The 19,447-nt window shown below is 37.6% G+C and overlaps 1 protein-coding gene across 2 annotated transcripts in view; it reads right to left on the reverse strand.

The window, feature by feature from the left end:
- The window catches only part of CLSTN2 (calsyntenin 2), a 361,722-nt gene that overhangs the window by 71,725 nt on the left and 270,550 nt on the right, over positions 1 to 19,447 (reverse strand). For both annotated transcript variants that reach the window (XM_026854581.1, XM_026854582.1), the window contains 3 exons: positions 17,095 to 17,290; positions 15,206 to 15,414; positions 8,042 to 8,191 (listed from right to left, as the gene is read on the reverse strand). In XM_026854581.1, the coding sequence (XP_026710382.1) occupies positions 8,042 to 8,191; positions 15,206 to 15,414; positions 17,095 to 17,290 (555 nt within the window). The remainder of the gene's footprint in view (positions 1 to 8,041; positions 8,192 to 15,205; positions 15,415 to 17,094; positions 17,291 to 19,447) is intronic.

Consider the following 19,447-nt stretch of genomic DNA (forward strand, 5'->3'; position numbering starts at 1 on the left):
TGATTGACAGCCGGCTGAACAGGAGCCAGCAGTGTGCCCAGGGGGCCAAGAAGGCCAATGGCATCCTGGCTTGTGTCAGCAATAGCGTGGCCAGCAGGGACAGGGAAGGGATCTGACCCCTGTACTCGGCACTGGTGAGGCCGCCCCTCGATTCCTGGGTTCAGTTTTGGGCCCCTCACTACAAAAAGGACATTGAATGACTCGAGCGTGTCCAGAGAAGGGCAACGGAGCTGGTGCAGGGTCTGGAGCACAGGTCGTACGGGGAGCGGCTGAGGGAACTGGGGTGTTTAGTCTGGAGAAGAGGAGGCTGAGGGGAGACCTCATCGCCCTCTACAGCTCGCTGACAAGAGTAGGGTTGTTTAGGGCTTAGGGACATGGTATAGTTGGGAACTGTCATTGTTAAGTAAATGTTTGGACTAGATGATTTTCAAGGTCTTTTCCAACCTAGACAATTGTGTGATACTGTGATAAGAAAATCATAATCAGAAAGTCTGACCCAGTTACAGCTTTTCCATAGCAAAGAGAAGACTATACTAGAAGGAATAATTTCCAAAGCCCTGCTAAGCACCATGCTTTGCTGGTGCATGATTTGAATGCAGGTCTTATAAGCATAAAGAAGCATCCATGTATACCTTTTCTTTCTGAAGCATGCTGATAGTTTAAAAAAACAACAAAAAAGAGGTAGACAGAAATTTGGACTACAGCAGGATAGTGGTAAAGTCTGCTACTGTAGGAGTTAGTGAACTATAATGGAATAGCCCTTGTGCCTGAACTAGTGACAGTGAATACCACCCCAAACCCTAATGGTTCCTCATAAGGGAAGTGCTCCAGCCCCCCTCTCGTGGCCTCTTCTGGACCCACTCAAGCAGGTCCATGTCCTTCTGATGCTGGTGTCCCCAGAGCTGGACACAGCACTGCAGTGGGGGGCTCACGAGAGTGGAATAGAGGGGGAGAATCCCCTCCCTTGACGTGCTGGCCACCCTTTTCTGGATTCAGCCCAGGACACAGTTGGCTTTCTGGGCTGTGAGCTCACATTGCTGGCTCATAGTCAGTTTTCCATCCCCTAATGCCCCCAAGTCCTTCTCCTCAGGGCTGCTCTCAATCCACTCCTCACCCAGCCTATGTTTGTGCTGGGGATTACCCCAACCTATGTGCAGGACCTTGCCTTTGCCCTTGTTGAACTCCATGAGGTTTGCATGTCCCACCTCTCCAGCCTGTCCAGATCCCTCTGGATGGCCCATCCCTTCCCTCCAGGGTGTCGTCCACACCACACAGCTCAGTGTTGTCAGTGAACTTGCTAAGGGTGCGCTCAATCCCACTGTCCGTGTCACCAACAGAGATGTTAAACAGCACCGGCCCCAACACCGACCCCTGAGGAACGTCACTCGTCACTGCTCCCCACTGGGGCATCGAGCTGTTGGCTGCAACTCTTTGAGGGTGACCACCCAGGCAATTCCTTATCCATCAAATCCATGTCTCTCCAATTTAGAGACAAGGATGTCACGTGGGATAGTATCAGAAGCTTTGCACAAGCCCAGATAGATGATGTCAGTTGCTCTTCCCTTATCCACCAACACTGTAACCCTGTCATAGAAGGCCACCAAATTTGTCAGGTGTTATTTGCCATTAGTGAAGCCATTTTGGCTGTCACCCATCACATCCTTATTTTCCATTTGCACTAGCACAGTTTCCAGGAGAATCTGCTCCATGATCTTGCCAGGCACAGAGGTGAGACTCCAGTGAGATTGGTCTGTAGTTCCCCAGGCCCTCTTTTTCTCCCTTTTTAAAAATGGGGGTTATGTTTCCCTTTTTCCGGTCAGCAGGAGCTTCACCAGACCATAGAGAACTGCCCAAAGAGAGGGCAATAATATGTTACTCTGAAAATGAAAAGTTCATGGTATGAAGAGAAGTAACTAGAAAAGATCCTTGTGAATCTGCCTGTTTTGATATTTCCATTAATGGTCTTGGCACAAAACTAGAACGCATTAATTACTTCCTCTGGTGATAAAACTGGAAGGCAATTCTGTATTGGAAGTCAATATAGAAAGAGGATATCCCAGGCACAGAATAAGATGACCTTGAGAACTGGTGTTACAGAAATATTGCTTTGTAGTAATGATGCAAAGTGCCAGTAACATGCTCAGGAACTTCAGTAAACTGGTAAGTCATCACTGAAAAACTACACATGGGAAAAGAGCTGATTCCATTAACTGAATAACAGCATGTCCATGAGCCACCAGTCTGGTACAGCCAGGCAAAAGAAAGCTAGTCTTGGAATACGTAAAGTACTGTGTTTGCAGTAAGAGGCTATGGTAAAAAGAAACGTGAAAACACCTTATCTAGAATGTTCAGGAAAGATGTATTTAGCTGTAATACCTACATAGAATTTGCTGAGGAAAGGAGAGCATATCTTAAATTAGACTGAAACTGACTGCTTTCTGTAAATGTGTCTAGCATTCAAACAGAAAAAATAATGCTGATGCATAAATTATTATGAACTTAAGTAAACTTTGAGCTCAAATCAAAAATACTCAGAAGTTCAATTAATTTTGAAATGTCTGAAATGGGAGTTTAAAGAGTGGATATTCTACTAAAATGATGTCATTCAAGTAAATAGCTGAATGTAAGCATTGCATTATTATTACCTTATTTTAAGGATGTATGGCTAATGCATGCACAGCAGCTCCCAGACTAGACTGGCATAAATGCTCCCTGCTTTGCAATAAATTCAATTTTTAAAAATATGTGTAAATATTTCATAGCTAAGACAACACAAGCATCGCATTTTAATCTGCTAGATATGTATACACGAAGAACAGAAATTGATTTATATTTATTGCAGAATATATTTGAGCCTTTAAAATTGTTCCTGAAGACTAGGAATAATTATTTTTATAAGCAAGGTTTCTGTACTTGACCAGCCTCCTCCAAATACACAATTGCTTTAGTAATCATATTGCTCCTTGTTAAAAGCACTAACAGCTCAAAAGCCAACACAGTTTTGGTTTTCCTCGGTAATTGGATTTTACTAGAAAGCCCACATGAATACCCTTCTAAAATCACTCAGCATCTACTGAGAATTGCATCTATGAAGTATGTTGACTCAGAAGTGATGTAAAATCACTTTGCTACTAGAAGAGAAGGTCCTGCCCTCCTCTGAACAAAAGAAATACTATATTTCAGCAGGAACAGTGAGCTGATCTGTCCTGTACAGGGCCTCTGAATAACTCTTAAATGTATAAGAAGTGGTAAAAATGTGTGTAATGGTGCTAGCAAAGCTATAGTGAGCTCTACATGCTTTTAAAAAGTAACATGCAGTATCTGTGATACATTAACGACTCATTAAATATTTATTATACTCTATAAGGTAAATAAACGAAAAGAAATTTTTATTTCAAAAGCATTTTAAGCAAAAACTAAGTGGAAAGTCATTGAATTTTTAAGGACATTTTTTTTGAGATTAATTTTTAAGGAACTTCTACTTTATATTGTTACCTCAGGTAATTAGGTTAAGTGTGTATATCGGTTCATAGGACTTAAAGATAAATGTAGGAAATACTTTTAAATTAGTAAAAGACTTAAGGCTGGATGCTGTGAAATCCTGTTTTCTAATCAGAGTCCTAATTTTCTCTTAGTAGTTAGTGAGCATTGCATATCCGAGGGCCATATTAAATTTGGCAGGAAAAAAAAAAAGTCCTATTTGGTCAGAGTAGACAATATGACTTGGACTGCTGTCTTTGTTACATGCTTATGTCCCCAAGAAACACATTCAACTTTCCCTGTTTGTTTCAGAAATGGCAGAGTCCTCTGATACTTTACGGGGTTATTCAGCTGATTAGTTTAGAGGAGCTTTTTTGCTTTATGCCTTAATAACTGCTTCCTGTCTGAAATCAACTGCATTTTATGGGAACAACCTGACTTTTGGTTTAATTGTCAATAACTGAGCAGACTTCTAGCAGTCTCAAAACATATTTTAAGTTTTTCGGGACATGATTCTGCTTTTCAATTTTTGAGGCTAGACTCCTCTTTTTTTTTCCTCCCCATGTAGTTCATAATTCACCGGAGAGTATGGTACAGGAATAATTGTTTTCAACTTTCTGCTATCTTGCATCTTTCACATCACATTGTTATATATTTTATTTCCATTTGTTATCCCACTAGGGGGGACAGTAACATCTTCATTTTTATGAAGACTGTTCCTAAAACTAGCAGAAATAAGAAAAGACAATATTATGGTGCCATAAATAAGCTACAGAAAACATGGTGCTGATTACAGGTTTTTAACTCTTTCTTATTTCACCTCATGTTTTTTAATGAAAGTACTATAAGAATATTTAGTACCATGTTGTCAGAAGCCTGGCTACCCTGCTCTGAATAAGGCAGAAGTAACTTTACAGAAATCAATACTTGTGACATTAAAACCACTGTAGTGAAGAGAACCACACTGGAAGTCAATCTACAAGGAAAAAGTGTAATGTCTACTCTGTGTCCACAGAACTGAAACAAAGACAAAGCCCTGGAGGAATGGACAGAACCCCAGGGAATGTGCTGAAGAAAACAGCATTTTTATTGGTATGGAAACCCACTATCTGTGGGGGTTTTTTGTTTTTTTTTTTTTTTTTTTTTTTTTTTTTTTTAAAAAATAGAAATAACTTCAACTGCAAATCTACCTATTATGGTGTCAGAAGTACTACCATCTAGCATTTCTTTATAATGTAGTCTCCTTACTACCTGGCAGTAAGTGATCACTCCATTGCTCGAAAAACATGGAAATTAACACACAGATAGCATGAAGAGAATTTTTAGTGTAACTGTACAAGTCAATTGACAAAACATGTTGATGAGACTTTCCAATTAAAATAACTGATTAGGAATTAATTCAGTTCATTGATTTACATTTTTAGCTTGCTTAGGACACTAAATATTTCAGAATGGTCTGCTCAGGATGGTTCAATGTCCATGTGGGTCAAGTTTGATTCTAAAGTAGCCTCTTTATAGAGGGAAGGCTTGTTTGCTGAAAATGTCTGTGTGAGAATTCTTGCTGATTGCATATTCATGTCCCTTTTCAAAGAGCAGGGAAGTAACTCCTAGATTTAATAAAGACTTAGATGCTATTAGTCCAAGGAAACGGTGTTTAAAGGATAGCACCTGGGCTTGTTGAATCTTACTTGCTCTGCTATACTTGTCAGTCATGTGTGGAGTTAGCCTCTAGAAACAGGAATAATTTTGTACCTTGTTTTACGTAAACCTACTCTCCCCCATCCTACCCCTGCACAATGGAGGTTATTTGAAGGGTATCTGCATTGAAATTTCATTTGCATTAGACTAGTACAGTCTCTATTCACAATAATCACAGAAAGAACTGCGGAATATTTCAGATTACTAAAGCCAGTAACTTTTAAGAACTGCCAGTGCTATGAATTGAAATTATAAGTATTTATTCGTTCAAGCTAACACTGAAGGACAAGAAAGATAACAATAGATTTTATTCTGGCAACTTTTATATTATAACCAAAGACTCAGAATGTTCATCTTCTCTGTCAAGCAAAACATCATTGTACCTCCCTTGGTCATTCAATCTTTTCAAACATATCATTATTTCAAAGATGGAGCATACCTGCTGGCTGCCTCTGTGTGCTGAGGTCACAGAGTGACAGACACAGGTAAGAAAGGACACTATAAATATCTTCCATTCCCACTCTCCACATTTCCTCTTTAAGTACTGAAAATACTATTATTAAGTTTTGCTTGTTTTGCTTATTTGATGGGTTTTTTTCCTAGCAAGAATTAATTTTCACAGATATTGGCCCAAAATAGAAAACATCACCACCTATGTGACTATCTTCACCTTTAAAAATAAGTAGGCATAAAAAAAAAAACTAATTAAGAGAAATGTAGAAATTTCTGGAAGTATTATGTTACAGTGATTTTCAAATTATGATTAATGACTTCGTAATTAAGAACTGAAGTGATATCTACCCAACTGTTTACCTAAAAAGTTTATACCCTGATTAGGCAATCACTATCCTCCTGCACTTTATGCCATTTGACCTGGAGACATGCCAGTGAAGTGAAGCAGTCACCCATTTGACAGATGGAAAGGTACAATTCCACATGGATGGCACGGAATATGTACTGAACTATTTCATAGTTTTAACCTCGCCCATGATAAAGACCTATCATAAAACTTTATCAGATCAGAAGGGAGAAAGAATAGTTGTGCCAAATTGCCACAGAAATAAACAAAAAGCCCAAATTCAAGCATAATGAATGCTATCAAAGCATATCCTTTCCTATCTGAGATGCTTTAGACAAGCTGCTTTAAACTTTATGTATTGCATTCTTTTTTTAAAAGCTCTTGCTTTATATATGCTGTTTTCTCTATTTTCCACCATCACACTAAAAATAACAAGCTAGCTGCCTCTCATATTAAACACCAACTAGTGTTAACCAAACAATCAGACACATACAGCTCTGAGTTCTAGAAGAGAAAAATTTTGCATGCATAAAATAACAATAGCTGAATTCCTGCTTTTCATAAAAACTTAAATACCTTCTAAACACTTCACATTATCTAAGATGAACAAAACATTTAAAAAATCTCAAACAATAAACAAACTTTATTTGATGTTGTTTCTTTTACTTTTATTGGCTACCTGGTATCTATACCCATCTGATGGGATGAGCAATGACCATCTCTCCTATAATTAATGCTTGAACTATGAAATAAGTATGACATTATTGGACAATATAAAGACACCATTCCTAAGGTATCTTTGCAAAAATTATTCAATCAATAAAATACCTAAATGGAAATAATATGGAAATTTTAAAAACCAACAATTGCACCCATTTTAATACAAATTCCAAGCTAAGTAAGGAGTATTTAATTTCTTTGAGATTACTCCATAAAATGGAAAGAGAACATTTCTACAGTGTAAAGAGACCATATTTGTTTTATAGAATAAAACATGGGATTTATTTTGCAAGATCAGAAAATGTGGAAATAGTTCATAGTTATTCTATTTTTGTTAAAAAAAAATGCTCTTCAAAATACTTCGGTGGGTGGGTAACTAGTACATCGATTTAAAATTAAAATGTCGTCGTGTTCTCAGTGAGGACTGTGAAAATGGAATCATAATACTGTACACATTTCATTTCAAGGTCCTCTAAACAAGGCTTCTCATTTTACAAAGAAAACCTTTTCTCCTTTTAAATGTCAGTCTACAAATTTACCTTCAAGTACAAGAGCGAAACTGACTTTTTTTTCCTTCTCAATCATTCTGTTTAAAAATTACGATTATGAAGGTCAGGTTAGTCCTGAATGACATCTGCATAACATGGTTACATCCACTTGGTTTGTCCCTAATCCAGCTCTCATTTTCATCTTAATTCCTTATAATTTGTGGCATATCTATCTTCCTAGTACATTGCCAGATGGGTTTTTCTCTGTTCTAGACAGAGTAGACTGTAGATCCTTACAATCTTTTAAAAAAATCAATTGCTACTGAAATGCCTCAATATAAAGATAGTAATCAGGCAAAAAAAAAAAAAAAAAAAAAGCCTTTCACTCCCACTGCTGGTTGAGCATGCCTTGACTCATGCATACATGTACATGAAAGCCAATTCTGTACCTGGAACAAGATAATCAACAACTCTGGCACACATGGAAAAACTTCCATGTCATGGTGTCTTCAAAAGTTTTATTTAAAGGAGTAGTAGGAAAAAGGCAACTCAGAAGTGTTTTTCAAATGTTTCGGCATATTCAGACTGTATTATAAAATACCTTATTAGAAAATAATTTTTTCCCCCTAATCTGTTCTGTGTTCTGACTAGAGAAGAAACATAGCAAATGTAAGTAAATATGGTATTATTATCCACTTTTTTAACAGCCATGGAATGAAGTAAACATAAGAGATAGTAATAGTTTTCTGTATCACTTCAATAAGCACACTAGTTTCCTTACCATGAGGTAGATGAAAAACTGTAAAGAAATGAGATTTATAAAAAATAATTAAATATATAAACTATTAAACCTTACCTTGCCAGCCTGGTTTGCATACTGGTTTGACATTGACTCGTACTAAGACATCTTCTGTTGCATGTTTTTGCCCACAGTCAAAAGCTGTTACCATTATCTCATACTGGTGCTGTTTATCATAGTTCAGTTTCTCAGTGTTTCTGATGTTACCTATAGATTCAATACAATAACATTCAGAAATTACTTCTTGGTTAAACACATACAAGACTATAATGTTTGGGTGCTGGTTAATTAAGTTCTTTGTGATCAGAAAGCTCTTTGAAGCATATGGGACATCCACAGACAGAAGAGTTATGAGGAACGGGCAGTATCTTCTTTCAATCCAGCAGAGAATAAATAAATTCTTAGGCAAATATAAGATGCTATGAATATAATACGGGCATGTTTATATTAGAAAACATCTGCTCAACAACACTTTCTAAAGTAAGACTGTAAGAATCATTAGCAGTTACATCTTGAAATGTAAAGTATGAGCAGGTGTAACCTGATTTTCCACATCTTCCCAGAATATACTACTTCAACACAGCAGCCACATTCCTGAAAGCTACTGGTGAACATCTCCCCAGCCTAACATGTCTTTCTTTTTTCCCCTAAACCTATTACCCTTCATGTGAGAGAGATTTTTAGCCCTTTTGACACCTTTCCCTGGGTTTTAAAAACAGGAAAACCCCCAGAATCACCTTCTCAATTAGTGGTATTTGATATGGCAGCACAGAGTTATCACATGGAATATACAACTCAGCAGATATTTAAAGGTGACAAATTACCTGTTTTGGGAACAAAGACATTACAAATTCTACAAAAAAAGGGATCAGGGTACTCCCTGCAGAACTGGAAGATTACCATGCCCAATGTATGTTCCTGTAATTAATGAGTTCAGCATTTTAATTGTCTATTTCCACTTCTTACTCAAATTGAATCTTGAGACTTTTAATACATTTCACAGTTTTGCTCAGGGCTATTTGTTATACCATCTTTTTGAATGACAATGTTTGTTCTAGACTTCAAGAAACAAACTTATTCTGTAACAATGCTACACATAGCAACTGCTTTCAAGCATGGATCTGCAAAATCAAGTTGTGTGGGCTAAATTTGTAATGGGGAGCATCCAAAACCTGGAGTCTAATCAAATACAGTGATCTGATTCCCATAGGTGCTGGTTAAAGTATCTGTGTTAGGCACGTTGGCATTGCCGGCATGTCTCAAACCTGACCTTCTCCTACAGTGGTTGGTTCTTCATTCTCTGGTCCCCACCTTTGCCTTCTGAATGTTGGGGGTGTGGCTGGAGCACTTGCCACTGAAGACTGAGGCAAACAAGCTGTTGAGTACCTCAGCCTTCTCCATATCTCTGGTAACTAGGTTTACCAATTCCCTTCCACAGAGGTCCCACGTTTTCCCTAGTCTTCCTTTTATCACCAATGTACCTAGAGAAGATTTTCTTGTTGCCCTTGACATCCCAGGCCAGATTTATTTCTATCAGGACTTTGGCCTTCCTAACCTGATCCCTGGCTGCTTGGACAGTTTCTCTGTATGCCTCCCAGGCTACCTGTCCTTGCTTCTACCCTCTGTAGGCTTCCTTTTTGTGTTTGAGCTTATCCAAGAGCTCCTTGTTCATTCATGCAGCCTCCTGGCAGTCTTACCTGACTTCCTCTTTGTTGGGATGCATCACTCCTGAGCTTAGAGGAGGTCAGCCTTGAATATCAACCAGCTTTCTTGGGCCCTTCTTCCCTCCAGGGCTTTATCCCATGCTACTATGTCAAGCAGATCCCTGAAGAGGCCAAAGTCTGCTTTCTTGAAGTCCAGGGTAGTGAGCTTGCTGCACATCTTCCTCACTGCCCTAAGGATCCTGAATTCCATCATTTCATGGTCACTGCAGCCAAGGCTGCCCTTGAGCTCCACACTTCCCACCAGCCCCTCCTTGTTGGTGAGAACAAGGTCCAGCATAGCACCTCTTCTTTTTGGCTCCTCCATCACTTGGAGGATGAAGTTATCATCAGTACATTCCAGGAACCTCCTGGATTGCTTGTGCCCTGCTGTGTTGTCCCTCCCACAGATATCAGGGTGGTTGAAGTCCCCCATAAGGACCAAGGCTTGTGAATGTGAAGTTGTTCCTATCTGTCTATAGAGGGCCTCAGCTGCTCAGTCTTCCTGGTCAGGTGGCCTGTAGCAGACCCCCACTGTAATGTCTCTTGCCCCTGTCTTCCCTTTAATCCTGATTTGTAAACTCTCAGTCGGCTCCTTATCTAGGCAGAGTAAACCGACAAAACAATTTAACCTATCCATTTTACTATCTTGAATTGCTTGATTAGTACCTAAGAGGATCTAATGAAAAACTGCCACTGTATACACTTAATATCTGCACAGTTATACCTTCCTTTCTGTATTATATTATTTCTTACATGAATCTTTATACTTCCCTATTTGGTTCTCCTTGGTGTTATTTTAGTCCATGATCAGCAAAGATAATTCTGAAGAAACCAAAATTGTCTGAATCTACATTAGCAGACTGGTAGAATTTTCATGGCACATTAACTGTCCTCTAAGATCTATAAATCATAACAACACATTTGCATTTCACTAAATCTGTCTTCCAAGACTTGTATTTCATTATGGTCTTTTAAGATTTGGACAACAAAGATTCTGAAAGGTCATTTGGATATCTTGCAGATGTTACTCAATAGCTTATTGATTTTCTAATTATTCTATTTTTCTGTTACCTCTGATGCTTTATGCTTCTTTGTTATTTTACAATTTGATCAATATGATTAAAAAGTAGACACAGAAGGGAAGCAGTATAGATACAGACATTAAAGTTTTAGAAATGATAGACTGAGCATTTCTATTTACATCTCACCCATAAACCAAAAGGTGATCAATAACTTTAAAAAATGAAAATTTTAATGCGAAAAGTAAGTATTTTTCTACACAGTTCACAATTAGGCCATATTTTTTTTTTTTTTTCAGTCTTTCTAAATCTCTGCCTTTTCCTGTAAATACCCAAATCTATGACAGATTTAAAAATAGAAAAACAGGTGAGTGACAACAGGAATATAAACATTCTTTCCTAAGGACACACACATTTACACCTCTCTTTCTTCAGGGTCAGTTTTGGGGATAATTTCATACAGACTTCCCTCTTTTATGGCTGTCTTTCATTATATTTTGGAGCAGTCACAAGAACAGGGAAAGACTTGACCAACTTACTATGGCAATTCCTTCTTAAATTCTATGCTTCCTTCCTGTGTGTATAAGAAGTATAAAACTGAACCTCCTAACTCTTACAAGAGGGCTAGCATTGTTACATGAGTGGCCTCTGACTTCAGTCCACTCATAGGAGTGGCAATTCAACATTCCCAGCTGTCAAGAGCCACCAGGACCTGTATTTGACCATAAGTCAATTGAAGGATTAGAATTGCTTCTTGCCAAAAAGGTGGACTTTTCAATGATAACGGAAAGAAATTGTAGTTTAGTAAATAAACATCACATGCAAGTGCTTAACTATAAAGTTTCACTACTTTTCTGACAATATGAAGTTTGCATAGCTGCTAACACAGATCTCAGTGCTGTAAAGGATACCTTGTGAGATCCTATTCACATCTGTTTTCTATCCTATGTAACTTGATGGAACCTGTACTGACTGGACAGGTAAGTCAGTAATTCACCTTCACAGAATCATAGAATACCAGGTTGGAAGGGACCTCAAGGATCATCTAGTCAAACCTTTCTTGGCAAAATCTTCATACTGATGTATATGTGAAGTGCTTCCCAGTGGTGGGTGGCAAATACAGTTATCCCCATTTTAGAGATGAAAGTAGTCTGGGCCATTACAGAATTTGTATCTATATCTAAATTCTCTGATCATCTGACCATGATCCCTGACAAAGGAAGGCAGGAAATGCATAGAAATGTTCTGCTGGCATTACAACAGATCTGTGCTTTGTGGTTTAATTTTTCTGTTGCCTGAAAAAAAGCCTACGCAATATTGATAACTCACGTGATGATTGGGATTCTCTGCTAAGAAGACAACTAGACTAAACTGCATGCAGAAGTCTCAAAACATATCTAACACCTTTAGTTCCAATTCTTTGCATAGCAAATAACAGATTTGTTCTATGCCTTTAACATGATTGTCTTTTATGACCAAGAGTTCATTACCTTTCAGGTTAGGCTCGTCATATACAAGAGTAAATTTTATTAGTGTTATGGTTTCATAACACAATGTAACTTTATTAACAAAAAATATACAAGGGTCAAAATCACCAAATGTAAATGGGAAGCTTTATATTACCTACCTTTAGGTGCCTAACCTACAGTGATCTATAACAACTACACCAGAGCTGAATGCTGCTTCCAGTGCCAGTGCTGGCTGCCCATCAACTTGTGCCTCATACAGTTTGGTGATGTGATGTAGACAGTGCACTGCTATAGTCTGGAGGGTTCTCTCTTCCTTTCTGCAAATGTTCCCCACCCAATGTGTAAAATATTTTTTTCAGGACAACAAAATTATCCCTGGATTGATCTAGATAGAAGAAATAAGCTTTGCCTAAAAAGACAATGATCTGCCAAAAGAAAAAAGCTAACAGAATAGCATGTTCATCTTTCTAAAGGCCTGTGTTTGTGGTTAGTTTCATAGGTTAGTGGTGAAAAAAAAACCCACCACGATCTGGGACTGATAATGGTATGTTTTCCTCACACCCTCCTTACTTTTGGGCCCTCTGCAATATTTAGATTTGATTCTAAGCATCTAGTTAAATGCTCTTTCTGGGCAATGAAATTCTACACTTATGTTACTGAAAAGCACAAAAAAATCATAACTTACAGAAGACACAAGAACCTAGATTTGTTTTTCACAATGGGTAAAAAATTACTATAAACAAAATCCTAATTAGCTCAGCATTAATAGACAGTCCCAGGTGTCTCATACATCTATTTTAATCATCCCATAGGTAACAAAAATAGGCACAATGCCAAAGAATTTGCATCAGAGAAAGCTTATATCAGCTGGCAGAGAGACACATTCTCAGCAGTGAAATGTGTTGGAACTAAGCAACATATTTCTGTCACAAAATAGAAGTGCAACCATCTATTCTAACTCTGTCTCTAATCCCAGTGGGTTTAAGCAATTACCATTATCTAAAAAAATTGCAAATTAGACTGCAATTACTGTTGATTGTGGCAGCGCTGTGCTTTTAGTGAACAAATAGATCAAAAAATATTAATTGAATTCATGAGCAAGAAACTACAATTACTACAACCTTCTACCAGTTATTCACTGCAGGCTTTAAAGTCATGTTTAAATCAATGATTTTCTCACTGTCTTTGCTGAAAAGCAGGTCCCAGGCACATGAAGACAAAGATGTAACCAAGGATTCCTGACACTTCACATGCCTTTGATCATGCCTCTGAATGTAAAAAACCCATGATCCCTCATGAGCCAGCTGCACTGTGTGATAGGAACTGAAAAGGCATAAGCAACAGAAATGTCTGCTCTATATCACACTAATCTCAGTGTATTATTTATCCATATCTGTAACAAACCTGGTAGAAAATTATTAAACCACCTGTAACTCTTATAAGTAGCCAGCCCCATACTGGCAAGTCACGTGGAATTCTGGAAAAATAATGGTTTCAAACGGAAACATGGAGAACTTCCTTTTATGACAACATGGGAAATTCCGCAATTAGAAAAAAAATCCATAGAGAAGAAAAGCTTCTATGGAATTACACATAAACATCTACTTTTAAATACCCACTTACTGTAAAAAATCCTTTGTGCAATTGCTCTGGCAAAAGATTACTGTGCCAGCTGACCTCATTTACTTAAACACAAACATACTCATTATGATTATACTTCCTATATAGTATACTTGCCTCCCAATGTATTATAACAAGACGACTCTTTTCCGCAATGTAATTTTCAATTTATTGATGCAAACAGGTTATTATCTTTCGATGCTCAGCTGTGCATTGTGCGAGAACTGCACAAATAAAGATGAATAATTTTTTAACAGGGGAAAAGGTTTTTATAAAACATCCCAACATAAAAATGACTGCCTAGAGAAAACAATAGCTCCATGCATGCCTTCATTTTCTAGTTTGGCCAAAAATCAGATTTAATTTCCAGAGTGTATTCTACATACAACAAAATGGATTAAATGTTTCTGTTGGGAAAGATAAATCAGAGCATTGCTGGGCATGCACACAGGGTGCTTGTTTCGGGGAAACAAAATCTGTGAGCACAGAAATTTCCATTTTGAACTTCTGCACAAGTGTGCACACATGAACATTAATAACAAGGACTCTTATCTACAAAGTGATGCCAATATGGGACTGCTGAAGTACCTGAAAGACAAAGCTACTATTTTTTATTTTCCGAAGCAAGCACAGAATGGGAGAGAGGATATTCAACACATTTTTAATGCAGCCCAGCCACCTCTCCCAAACTCATTGTCGAGTTCTGTGCTTTTCACTGGTGAGAAAAGCAGGAAGCTAACAGACAGGGCCACCAAGGTCAAAAACTGCTGCATGTGGAAAACTTAATATGGTTCATTATTTTCTTATAATATTATATACATTAGAAAACCAACTAAAATCTAAAACCCTAAAAAAATCATACTAATTCTCCAAAGCGTATTTTCTTCCATACTGCAGAGTAATGTATCTGCTTCAGGAAGCAGGACATATGGGTAGATCTGCAGACCCACACCCTGAAAGTTTAATATTCTTTAACAAGCATATATTCAATTCTACATTTAGACTCTACTCCAGAAAGTTCAGAAGAATGGGACTAGCTACAAACCAGTGAATAAATCCCATTAGGTAGAGCTACATACTGCGTTAGGAAATGCCATCGTGTGGATGGGAAACTAGATCTGAGACAATTAAAAGAATGGACTGAGTGACAGAGAAACATACTGCTCAACTAAACCTGGAGTTTTAATTTCTACAATAAATTACTGTGCCATTTTCTTACCAAATCTTAAGTAAAATGGATGGAATTTCCCAGTGCAACGATTCTTTCATTCTCAGAGATGAGAACAGTATTACACTCCTGAGATAAAACTCAAGCCAGGTTACCAGCTAGCATCAATAGGTTATTACACTATCGAAAGAAATTGCTGCTATCTGTCCCAGATCTTACAATTTCTCCTTCTCCATACTCACCATTTCTGTCAATAGCAAAAGGAACATCCGTTGTCACAATTTCATAATTGCAGATCTGGCTATACTGCGGGGAACAGTCCTCATCTATGGCTTCTACCTGCAGTATGCTGTCATAGATCTTTCCCTCTGTCACAGTGGCCTTATACACACTCTCCTTGAAAGCTGGTGAAAACTCATTGACATCCTTTACCTGGATATGGACCACTGCCCTAAAATAGATAAAGACATCAAAGAGAAAAATTAATTTATCATGACACATCACTGTTTGTTTTCAAAACACTTGAAAAGACTAACAAAACATCTAGAAAACTACATAAACATCTGTTAAAATAAGTTATTATTGAATTTCTATGTTTAATTTCCCCAGTTTAATATCTTAATGTGGCACTATGTAAAAACCTTAATGCCATAGCTTGTAGGGGAATAGCTTCACAGGGCTCCCTATAAATCAGTCTGCCTCTTAAGATAGACCCCAGCAGAAAGTCAATGATATCACTCCAGTGTAAAACAGGTTAATAAGCAAAAAAATATGAAGAGAATTACAGTAGTCTTATGTATTCACTATCTAAAAATGGTCAGTTTATGAACATTCTTCAATATTAAACGTCTCTTACCTTCTGCTAATTATAATTATCTAATGCTTTAATTAGCTACATGTAAACCTTTGAGAGTCAAAAATAACAGGCCTTTAGTATTTAATGAGCAAACTCTAAAGGCCTTCCTCTGAAAGAATTTGCTATCTGGTTTGATTGGCAAGGTAACAGAGAGACAAAGGGACTCTCTAGATCAATGGCAAAGACAGTAGTAAAGGTCGAGACCCCAGACAACCTAGCTTAGTGTGTGGTTTACTATACAGACCACTACAAGAAAGTGAAAAAAGTATTGTCCCAATGGAACAGATCTCATTTGGTAAGGATTAGAAAAAATTTTGCACAAGTGGAACACACCAGCTTGTTACTGACACGTGAGGGGAAAACGTCATAAAATTTAATAAATATGAAGCAAAAAATGTTTCTTTGACTAAATGGTTATTTGATTTTGCAGGCTTTCTTCTAAATGTGTATCCTTTTGAAATATCCTGAAAAAGTTCAGCGTGTATTATAGTCATGTGTCTTGGATGAGCAAAAGGAATAATGATTACTATTAATCATTTATTTAAATAGCTTTCAGTAAGATGAACAATTTGTAGAGCAGTTATACATCTACATGTGAGTTAAATTCATCTTTAATGACAAATGATCTGGAGCTTGATTTCGTGAATTGAAGAGGAAAATAGGCACTGTGCCACTTAAGATTATACAGGGAATTGACTCCACAGTAAAAAGCACCACCTACTAACCTTCAATACCCGCCTCTTCCTGAGGATATGAATTCCTCTGAGACTTGCTGTCCAAAAGCTGAGGTCAGAAACACGCTGTGCAAAGGCAGCATTGCTGCAACTTATATACATACATACACACAATAAAAATAAAAGGCAATTTATCTTTTCTCACCATATGAAATGAGATGAAAAGAGAGAAAACCTATTTAGAATTTGTAAGTATCAATTAAAAGCTAGCTTCCGTGTCCTGGATGATCTGTTTACCCAATGTATTTAACGTGAAAGCAAGAATGAAAAAACACACCAAACTGAGATGTGTTTCTCCACTTGAACAGGGATCCTATTAAAAGCTTCAACTGGAACTATTGCAAAATGGATCAAATTGCAGGAGGTAAAAAAGAAAAATACTTTCTAAAAGTAAAAAGGAATAAAAAGTGGATGGACTACTGCAACAATGGTTCATCTTTTTTTTATTTGCTTTCTACCTGACTACAGTATAAAAAGGAGCCCTTCAATCTGATCTGTAATGTAGAGCTAAAGCAAAAAAATCCTCTAAATTTTCACCCACTTGTGAGATTTCTTCCAGTTTGTTCCACCTAGTCCTGCTCCACAGTCGTAGGCCTGGATGATGAATGTATATTCCTTCTGCAGTTCACAGTCAATAGGACTTTTTGCTCGAAGACGACCTTCTCCAGATGTCTTGTTTAGCACAACAGCTTCGAAGGGCATTTCTTGTCCATGGATTTTAAAAGCACAGATTTCACCTGTGAGGAATAGCATAAAACAATGATAATCAGTGAGGTCTAAGTCTTACACACTAGAGTGAGACTGGAGAAGTTAGCACTCGTCTGTATTTCACATGCTGTTATAGATGGGGGAAGCACAGACTCAGTTTCTGTGTCCAGAAGGGCCATTGGCCACGTGCTCGTACAGCGTGATGTGGTGAGCACAGCTCTGGTCATGTACTTTCCTCTTCCTCTGTCATTACTAAATGCTTTCTTAAGCTCTAGAGACTATTCCCTAGATATGGTACTAACATGAATGTTGAGCTAAATTATTTTTGAGCTAATTTAAGACCACTGTATGTACTTAAAATAGCATAAATAAAAACAGAGAATATTTTAGAGGTGGTCTTTTCTAACTGCTGTCACTCCTCCCTTAAGCCGCTTAAGCTGCTAGGTGGTAGCAGATGTTCAGATCCTTGCAGTTTAGTTTCCCAGCAGTGAAAAAACTAATGATGCAGAACATGGGCACATTCAAAATATATCTTGCTTTATTTACAGACATATATCATCTTTGGAACAGAAGTAGTTGAAGGAACATGGACAAGGGTCCCATTTGGACATCTCAGTCACCCACCCACATTCATACATGACTGCCTTCTTGGCAGCAACTCAGTCTGCCTCCAAACTGCCTCCTAATGTCATAGATCCCTAGTTTCTCTCAGAGAAATACTATATAACAAAACAGATGATATAGCAAGGACTAAAAAAATTGAATTGGACACAACAGACAACATAAAAACAGTCTTGTGAGAATTTGAGTCTGGAAGGGGGGAAAAAAGTTTCTGGTGATCCTTTTTTAATCCTTCATACTGATGGCAAGGATATGCATGCTGAATTCATTTTTAGCCACTCCAAAATCCAACTTTAAAAATGAAATATTTATACAAAGACCAATGTGGCTTAAATATTTTTATGACACATTAAACACATACTCTTTTATGAGCTAGTCAGTCTCGGGACATGCATTATAGATTCAAAGCTGTCTCCCACTCACATAATCTTTTTCCATTTATTTCCAATTTACAGTTGCAGCCTTTTGGAAATCTCCTTGCCAATCATATCTGAGTCAACTGCCAAATTCTAAATTAACTCTGAATCTATGACCTCTAATTCAAGCCTGGCTTCTCTCTCTCATTTTCTAATAGAATATATTGTTTATTTTTAGAGAAGAGAATAGACAGTGACTTTATAAAAGTGCTGGAGCTCTTAATTGCTGTTATGTGTGAGAAAGTGAAAATGGGAAGGGTGGGGTGTGTGTAGGGTGGGGATTTGGTACACTTAGAATATCAGTACAGGATTTTTAGGATATTCTCTCAACTACCACTACATATGTTTCCCTTTATTATAATGGGAGCTGAAGCTGAGCTCAGCTACAGACACATTTAGGCAGATGAATCCCACACTTAATAACTGTAATCAATTCTATGAATGTCTTTACAGGACCAGCACTGGGAAAATACATTAAGTATTTGCTTGGACATTTGTTTGCTCCAACCCCTCACTCAAGTGGCAGGAAAGGGCAGTGTGGTTTCTTAAGACAGACAACAGACATGCTCTTTTCATTCACCCTCACTGAGCCCAAATACTTGGGCTATAGAAGAAGGAATGGATTGTACCCTGAGAATGAGCCTCTGAAAAGGACTAAATCTATAAAAGCAGGCTCCACAATGTTTATGAACTGTTGCGTAGGAAACAAAACATAAGATTAAGAGAAGACTCAATTAAAGCAGTTTGTTCAGCTTTGATCATGGGCACTGATCACTGAGTTTCTATCTCAGCGTTGTCACACATACCTTTGATTAAAAAGTATCTTAATTGCCCTGCAACTTCAAAATGAAACACTCATCTAAAATGATATTGTGGATTTCAGTTTTATTTTAACTGAATATGAAAACAACAGTGTAAATGTAGGTGTGTCTAATGGAAAAATACTATTTGTTGTGTTTTGTAACAGTGGCCTTCATAGTTTTGTGTTTGTTATTTTATTGATCCACTGTTTGTAAACAATAGAACATTTGCAGACATCTAAGCCTACTGTTCTTAAAAACCAGAAAAAGCTCAGGGCAGAAAAAAAGTTCTCAGCCTTAATCTAAAGATTTATCATATTTTCCTCTCCAAATGCAGAGGCCTGATGCA

This window comes from Athene cunicularia (genome assembly GCF_003259725.1).
Source record: "Athene cunicularia isolate RWA chromosome 9 unlocalized genomic scaffold, athCun1 chr9_part1, whole genome shotgun sequence".
Taxonomy (NCBI): domain Eukaryota; kingdom Metazoa; phylum Chordata; class Aves; order Strigiformes; family Strigidae; genus Athene; species Athene cunicularia.